The sequence below is a fragment of the Cyprinodon tularosa genome, unplaced genomic scaffold (genome assembly GCF_016077235.1).
Source record: "Cyprinodon tularosa strain WSP-4 unplaced genomic scaffold, ASM1607723v1 ctg510, whole genome shotgun sequence".
NCBI classification, from domain to species: Eukaryota; Metazoa; Chordata; class Actinopteri; order Cyprinodontiformes; family Cyprinodontidae; genus Cyprinodon; species Cyprinodon tularosa.
This window is the reverse complement of record NW_024039242.1, coordinates 455,557-464,627: the sequence shown is the minus strand read 5'-3', so window position 1 is coordinate 464,627 and position 9,071 is coordinate 455,557. Positions and strand designations below refer to the sequence as shown.

Sequence of the window (9,071 nt, the reverse complement as noted above, 5' to 3'; positions counted from 1 at the left end):
CCTGCCAGAGGTCGATGCTAAGCCAGCACAAGTCTTCAGGGTGTAGGGATATGAGCCTGCTTCAATTTTAAATAAGTTGAAAAACTCTGTCCTAGCCAGAGATTTGTTGCTCTGGTCATCGATCATAGCGTACATTTTGATAGCTAGTTGTGGTTGCCCTTTTGGGTAGACCTTGACAAGACATATCTTTGAACAGGATGTTGTCTTAAGGCGGTCGCCACAAACTTTGGTGCACAGAGGACTTACAACTGATCCTGGTTTACTTTCCTCCTTTTCATACTCCCCCGCCGTCATCGGCCACAGGACTTGAACTTTTGGTGGACCATTGCGGTGGACCAGGGTGGAGGGCTGTGATGTGCTTCTCACTGTCACATTCATCACATCTCAGTATAACTTTGCAGTCACGGGCGAGATGAGTGGTGGATGAGCAGCATTTAAAACAGATTCCTTGATCCTTCAAGTAAGCCTTGCGTTCGTCTATGGTTTTTAGCCTAAAACCACGGCACTTCTTTAAGGGGTGAGGTTTGTTATGGATGGGGCAAAGCTTGGCCACTTCATCTTTTAGCAGTGCTTCATTTTGTTTAACTCCAGAGGAGACTCTGGTCTTGTGCACTGAGACTGGTGTTCTGATTTTTATGTGACGTGAGTTTGGATTTTCTATTGTGGAGCTGTTTCCGAAAAAGGCAAAGCTGGGATCGTTTCTTGTTTTGGCTTGGTAGCAGATGAAGGATGTGAAAAAGGAAAAGGGGGGGTAACCAACCTTATGATCCTCTTTATACTTTGATCCTTGAGTGATCCATTTTTCTTGCAGGTTGTATGGCAACTTTTCCAGGATCGGTTTGATGCCACGAGCAGTGTCCAAGTATGCCAAGCCGGGTAAATAGCCATCCTCCTTTGCTGAGAGTAGCTCCATTAATAGATCCCCAAGCTCTCTTAACTTGCGGTTATCTTTGTTTGTGATTTTAGGAAAGCTGTCCAACTTCTTGAAGAGAGCACTTTCTATGACTTCTGGAGCACCGTAATATTCATCCAGCCTGTCCCAGGTCATTTTTAGTGCAATGATTGGGTTGTCAATATGTACTGCTCTTAGGCGTTTGACATATTCAGAAGACTCCTTACCAAGCCACTTTGAGATTAAGTCTAACTGTTCACTGGCAGTGAGATCCAAATCCTTTATGGTGTTAAAGAAGGCAGATTTCCATGCTCTGTATGACTCTGGGCAATCATCAAAGTGTGATAAACCAGTGCTCACAAGCTCTTTGCGTGCCAAATACTTTGCCATGTTCATCATTACTGAAGACTCAGGTTGGTTTGTGTGAGAGGTGTCAGAATACTGTGGAAAGGTTAACTTGGTATTTGGATGAAGTGCATTACAGTTTGATTCTTGTAGCGGTACCTCATTTTGAGCTTGAAAGTAGTCCTCTCTAGCTAGCTGAGCTTGTGTGGTTGAGATGTGAGTGGTCCGATATGTGGTAGGTGCCTCTGAACTTGGTTGGGGCTGGAATGATAAGGGCCAGCAGTCTTTCACAACATAATCATCTTCATTAATGTACTTGGTAGGTGGTTGCGAAGTACTGTCAATGGGATACTCTGATATCTGGGATGAATTGACAGATTTAGGGCAGTGGTTAAGCTGCCTAGTTTGGTTTTTGATGTAATCACTTACACGCTCATGTGATTTCTGCACCATATCCGGGAGGCTTTTCCAACTATTTTGATCTTCTGCCTCTACTTCTGCTGCTGCTTCCAAAACTTCAGCTTGAGCGATAGCAGCTGCAGCTTCTTTTTCAAGATTCAGTGCTTCAAGACTGGCTTCTAGTCTTGCTTTGTCAACTTTAATGCTGATCTCTCTCTGGGCGAACAAAACACGTGCACGAGCTGCTTCTGCTTTGGCCCTAGCGCGTGCTGCTGCAGCACTGACTGATGATGCACTTGAGCGTTTTGAACTTGAACCAGTACTTTTACTGCTTTTAACTGATGCTCCATCTACAGGAGGCTTCACGTCTTTCAGTCTTGCACCTGCAGTGTGTGCTTCATCCATATCTGTTAATGTAGCCGCTTTAATCCTGTTCAGCCAGCTGCAATCGTCTTTTTACTATTCTGCTCTCCTTGTGTGTGTCTAACACAATTCAGCAGTAAGCCTAACTCCAGTTGAATGAATATGTGAGTCAGGATGTAGCTTCCTTAGCTCCGCTTTATTTCTCTGAATCACGTACACGTTATAACATGGAGTAAAACTGTAAAACAGAAATAAAATACCTACTTTTAGTTTACTATCATTAGAAAACATTGTACAGTACTTAGAATTCTGTTAACTTTAAAGTAAACTAACATAAACCCATAGGCATCATGCAGCAGTCAAACTTCACATTTACTGTAAACATTCTCCACAAATAAGACTGTTAACAAATTCTACTATTGAATATTAAATCAAAACTTACAGACGGTGATGTCGATGGCATAAACAGAAGGCAGATTGCAGTAGATGACTTTTCTAACATGTGACTGACTGAAAACTAAACAAGATTGCTCACTTCCTGTTTGCTGCCCAAGCTCACCTTCAAAATAAGAGGCTTAACAGTTTGAGAGTAAATTAACAACAAATCCCTGTCTTACAAGAAATTAAAGGGCAGAACAGCTACTATGAGAAAAAGCAGAGAGAGCAGAACGTTAGAGATTGAACTGAAAGAATCTGCAGAGTGGAAGAATAGAGATAGAATGAAGCAAAATTATGAAATAGGGGTCCCTATGTCCTCCAGAAGTCTAAGCGTATAGCTGCATAACTATAGAGATAGCTTAGGATAACCTGAGCCACTCTAACTATAAGCTTTATCAAGTTTTAAGCCTAGTCTTAAAAGTAGACAGGGTGTCTGCCTCACAGACTAAAACTGGTAGTTGGTTCCACAGGAGAGGAGCCTGATAACTAAAAGATCTGCCTCCCGTTCTATTTTTAGAAATTCTAGGAACCACTAGTAAACCTGCAGACTGAGAGCGAAGTGCTCTGTCAGAAACATAAGGAGCAATCATATGGAGTTTGGCAATTTAAGGCTTTATATGTGAGAAGGAGGATTTTAAATTCTATTTTTGATTTAACAACTACAGTTTTCGGACTTTCTGATAGTAAAGAATTACAATAGTCCAGCCTTGAAGTAACAAATGCATGGACTAGTTTCTCAGCATCACCCCTGGACAGGATATTTCAAATTTCTTGCAATATTCCACAGATGAAAGAAGAAAATTCTAGAAACCTCTTTGATATGGGATTTAAATGACAGGTCCTGATCAAAAATAACACCAATTAGCTTAATCCCATCCAAATGAAGTGGCTGTCTAATCAGCTTATTTTTCAAGGACTATAACTTCTGTTTTGTCTGCTGTCAGAAGCAGAAAGTTAAGTGTCATCCAGGTTTTTATCTTTAAGACATGCCTGTAATCTATGTAATGGGTTAGCTTCATCTGGATTTATGGATAGATATAGCTGATAAAAGTTTTAATCTTTTTCTTTGTCACTAAAATTATTTTTTAAAGAACTTTTGCTGGCAAATGAAATTGTTCGCGTTGACAAACACTGTAGAATCATCTTTAACAAAAAAAAAAATGTTTGCATCTGGAGAGAGGGGCAAGACAATCTTTTGGACATTTCTACATTTCATGTTTTCGGGAACTGAAACAATGACCTTGACTGCTTCCAGCAGTTGGCGCGATCCAGTTACAAGAGGCTAGTCTCCCATGTTTTTGTCCCCAAGTCATTCTATGGGCTATTCCATAGGTCCTGATAGTTTTGTTAATTTTATATTAAAAGAGAATGTTCTGCAGAGAAGATTCCATTAATTGCGCCTACCTTTGAGACGCAAAGTAAATTCACCGTGCTCACCCAAAGTCTCTATGGTGAAAGCAAATAACACACACAACATCCCTATTTAAAAAGGCAGCCTGTGAAAACTTTGCACACAATCTTAGATCACCTTTAACACCCCAGCAAATTACACATGCCTTTTTTTTAGGTTTTGCATAAGCTATTCAATACTGATTATTTGGGATCTCATTAGATCAGGGCCTACCTGAGAAAAAAAAAAAAAAAAACTGTCTTCTGACTCATAGGATCTGCTTCTTTTAAAGCTTCTTCTGATTTCACACTTACAGAGCCCCACCTTCCAAGCATACCCTTCATGGAGGAGGCGAGAGGGACAAAAACATACAAACCTGCAAAGCTTAACAGATGTGACTCTGATTTGTTCACCATCTTGTCATGTTTACTTATACGCTAATGAAGTTTACTTATAAATTGCTTAACCACATTAGAACATCTGATGAGTTTATGAGAATTGCACGTATATCTAGATCATTGTGCAATTATATAATGCATGAAAATGGCCAATAGGGTCAAATCAAACTAAAATAACTAGATTTAGGAGGTTTCTGTTGATCTAAATAATCAGTTTAAGATAATTAGAAACCAGGTTAATGTAAATAACATAATACCTGGTCAAATTATTATTGAAAATTAGGAACACTGACATATTACTTTAGATTATTTATCTTTTTCTTTTAGATTAATTTCAAGGACCAGCATAGCTAGCAGAACTGTCCACAGCAAATGCTACATAAGGCTGAAGTTAGCACCTGGTTTGTACTATCATATTCAGCAATATGTGAACAGCCCTCATGTTAACCCAAATCTACCAGTTAGAGGCCATCATGTCTACACCTGCTGTAAAGTTTATGCCTTCCCCATAATTCCAGTCAATGCAAACAGTAATTATAAGGATAAAAAAAATGGTCACTCCAGATGAACAAAGCAGAACCTAGTGTTTTGGGGGTGTTTGTTTACTACTCTTGATTTGTATTCCTTTCACTGCAGTTCACTTCTTGCAAAACAATTGCAGAGCATGCAGAAGTCAAACCAGGCCAGTAAGATTTTTTTGTGAAACTATAATGGCTTTGGGATCACAAATCAAATTCCATTTAGAGGGAACAAGCTAACAACAAACCCTGTACTTTTTAATCTGTGTAGTTTTTTCTTAATATTAAATTCTATATTTCCAATTTATTTTTTTCATTTTCTAATTGTTCAGTTATTATTTAAATAAATTATATATCTGTCTTATAACTTTAATAAACTGTGCTCTGTGGCTCTGGTATTATTTCTGTGGAACTATTGTAGCCCTTACACAAGCCCTGTGAAGGTAGGGCTTATTTAAACAGAGAATACCACAGGCACTCATGTTTTGTTTACTTCAACTAAACTTTCTGCTTCTCTAACTGTTCCACTGGGAACAAAGTGCCAACAAACTCTCATGCTACTTTTTAGACTTGTGTTCAGTACACAGGGCAGGAAAGGCACAAAATGTCATGTTGGGTGGAGGTTTTGAGGACCCAAATGCAGAGAGGAGTAGGCACGGATGAGTTTGTATGGTTTAATGAAAGTCCAAGGGAAACAGAGGTCAAAATACAAAATACAAAAATACTGAAAACCAAACATAACCAATAAACGTCAGGAAAAATACTTGAGGGATGCAAGAGACTAGGAAGCAACTAACATCTTCAACACACAAGAAACCAGCACTGAATGAAGGCTCTGGTGCTCTTTTAAGCCCAGCACTATGATTATAAAGATTACTTTCATCTGTGTAGGCTACCCAAGTTCTCCACAAAGATCCTATATAGTAGGGATGCACAACTCGCACTAACCCACACACAGGAACCCTCACACAAAAGAGGCAGTAAACCATTACTAGCATGTGATTTTGTGACAACTTCACCTTGTGATGAAAGAAAGCCAAACTGGGCTATAAGTGAGGCCTTTGTTATAAAATCTTTAATACGAAAGCGAGTTTATGTAACAGTTCAACATTTGAAGAACCTATAATCAAATAAATACTAGGCTAATGATACGTTTTATGCAGGAGTTCTCTGTCAAACTTCAAGGAATCACAAAATTAATTGGAAAAGTTTAAATCATAGTATAGTAAGTGAAAAATATTTAGAGATGTTTGAATGCTTCAGTGGAGTCAACGAAAAGTAATAGAGTCCCCAGTATTAAGGTTATGACATTTTAGGGTAGACGGCTAATGCTTATTATTGTATTCCAGGGTAATGTGGACTTACAGTATACTATAAAGTAAACTTTGAAATATACATCTCATTAGAGCAGTGCTTCGATTTTTTTGTTGGTATTTTAGTAAATACTGAAAAGATCTAAAATGTATTTTAACCATAAGATCTGATAAAACATTAAAGAGCCTTCATTTCAAAGTGTAAAGCAATGACTGCTCTAACTATCAAGCATTCAAACAGGTTCCAATTCCATGGCACCTTTCGGCAGCTCGCTTAACAATTCTCTTAACGATTCCAGGCAGCACCAGAGCCTAGCGCTGGGAAGCACGACTTGCGTCATGTTTTTTCCGCACACAGCATTCGGTAAGCAAGTACGACATGACCAGGCGTAAGTGTAGAAAAGCAAAACAAAAGCAGTCAAAGCAATCGAAACTTTGGCTTCATTTTAACGAAGAGAGATGGCAACAAGGCGCTTTGCAATCATAGTGCAAAGTGACAATTACATCCATGGGAGGAAATACATCCAACATGCATCTCTTTGGGGTTATTAAACATGCTACGAAGTTGCCCCACAGTTCAGGAAGCGAGAGAAAAGTGATGTTCATTTATTTAAATCAGGGGGAGATGAGTTTATTTCCCGATATTGTACCAATGCTTTTTCATTAAACAGATGCCTTCTCCATTAGATTTAGATGACTTTCACAAGACGGGTAGCCTGGCTGGCTCAGAGGCTGGCGGCTCCCATTCACTGCCTTCTGTGAGGCAGGCAGAAATAGAATGTCCAGGGCAAAGGTAGACGAATGTCACCGTGCACTTAACAAGTTCATCGTTTCACAGAATCAATAAAAGAATCGATAAGAGAATTGGTAAGGAATTGAATCGTTTCACAGGATCGATAAGGGAATCAGAATCGTGAAAATCTTATCAATTTCCAACCTTACTCAAACAGCTGTGAGGGATTTACATGCAACTTTAACAAACTAAGTTAAAGTTGGAACAAAATTTGAGATGTTGAATAAACTCAAACCTAAAGGACATTGTCTCCCTTTTCCAAAACATTTCACACCAAAAAATGGCATGTCAGGCCTAAGTATGATAAGCCTTTACACCTAGCTTCGACTAGCAGGTTTGCAACCTGAGTGAATAGTTTTCTGCAAAATACTTTACCTAATGTGTGTAAAGCTGCACACATTAGATTTGCATGACTGTAACCAAGTTGGTAAAGCTCACATAGAGTGGTTGGGACATTATAATGAAAGAAGGAAAGAAAGATCAAGATGATAAAGGTTCATTGTAGCCACAATTGTAGCAATAGTTTTGAGTGATACTGCAATTCCACCTTTTAGTAATTTTGTGCATTCAGTTTTTCTAAAATGTAACATTTACTTGTCAATATTTGACTTCAAATTGGTCAATATCTTTCAAATATTAAGTTATTTGACTTATGATCGACATTTATGTTAGCCTCCATGGAGTGTAATGTTTAAACCAACAATGGATCACAAGAAATGCAGACTCATCTTATTGTTTCTTAACATCATGAAAAGTCCAAATATTCATTTAACAGGGATAAAAGAATGTCATCTTATCCAAGAGGACTGTTTTATTCAGCAGTATAGTGATTTGATCAAATAAATTGCAAGCATTCATCTTGTGCACTGTGAAATTTCCTTTCATAAACGTAAAGTGAGTTCTAGCAGTGGATAAAAAAACTTTCTGTGGGTCCGCACAGAGGTGTGGATGCAGCTTTTATATGAGACATATGAATTTACACTAGGAGAATACACTCACCGGCCAATTTATTAGGTACCCCATGCTAGTAACGGGTTGGACCCCCTTTTGCCTTCAGAACTGCCTCAATTCTTCGTGGCATAGATTCAACAAGGTGCTGGAAGCATTCCTCAGGGAGTTTGGTCCATATTGACATGATGGCATCACACAGTTGCTGCAGATTTGTTGGCTGCACATCCATGATGCGAATCTCCCGTTCCACCACATCCCAAAGATGCTCTATTGGATTGAGATCTGGTGACTGTGGAGGCCATTTGAGTACAGTGAACTCATTGTCATGTTCAAGAAACCAGTCTGAGATGATTCCAGCTTTATGACATGGCGCATTATCCTGCTGAAAGTAGCCATCAGAAGTTGGGTACATTGTGGTCATAAAGGGATGGACATGGTCAGCAGCAATAATCAGGAAGGCTGTGGCGTTGCAACGATGCTCAATCGGTACCAAGGGGCCCAAAGAGTGCCAAGATAATATTCCCCACACCATGACACCACCACCACCAGCCTGAACCGTTGATACAAGGCAGGATGGATCCATGCTTTCATGTTGTAGACGCCAAATTCTGACCCTACCATCCGAATGTGGCAGCAGAAATCCAGACTCATCAGACCAGGCAACGTTTTTCCAGTCTTCTATTGTCCAATTTCGATGAGCTTGTGCAAATTGTAGCCTCAGTTTCCTGTTCTTAGCTGAAAGGAGTGGCACCCGGTGTGGTCTTCTGCTGCTGTAGCCCATCTGCCTCAAAGTTCGACGTACTGTGTGTTCAGAGATGCTCTTCTGCCCACCTTGGTTGTAACGGGTGGTTATTTGAGTCACTGTTGCCCTTCTATCAGCTCGAACCAGTCTAGCCATTCTCCTCTGACCTCTGGCATCAACAAGGCATTTCCGCCCACAGAACTGCCGCTCACTGGATGTTTTTTTCTTTTTCGGACCATTCTCTGTAAACCCTAGAGATTGTTGTTGTGAAAATCCCAGTAGATCAGCAGTTTTTGAAATACTCAGACCAGCCCTTCTGGCACCAACAATCATGCCACGTTCAAAGTCACTAAAATCACCTTTCTTCCCCATACTGATGCTCGGTTTGAACTGCAGGAGATTGTCTTGACCATGTCTACATGCCTAAATGCACTGAGTTGTTGCCATGTGATTGGCTGCTTAGAAATTAAGTGTTAACGAGCAGTTGGACAGGTGTACCTAATAAAGTGGCTGGTGAGTGTATATTGCA

The 9,071-nt window shown here is 39.7% G+C and overlaps 1 protein-coding gene across 1 annotated transcript; it reads right to left on the bottom strand.

Annotated features, from left to right (window-relative positions):
• Positions 1 to 274: 274 nt before the first annotated feature.
• LOC119795453 lies at positions 275 to 2,490 on the bottom strand. Its single transcript, XM_038303474.1, has 2 exons — positions 2,442 to 2,490; positions 275 to 2,237 (listed from the first exon to the last, which is right to left on the bottom strand). Exon 2 carries the CDS (start codon positions 2,039 to 2,041, stop codon positions 275 to 277), a length of 1,767 nt encoding a protein of 588 aa, XP_038159402.1. The 5' UTR covers positions 2,042 to 2,237; positions 2,442 to 2,490.
• Positions 2,491 to 9,071: the final 6,581 nt, after the last annotated feature.

What these genes read in the sequence shown, in the direction of transcription:
- LOC119795453 (XM_038303474.1), bottom strand. Translation starts at nt 2,041, where the DNA reads ATGGATGAAGCACACACTGCAGGTGCAAGACTGAAAGACGTGAAGCCT.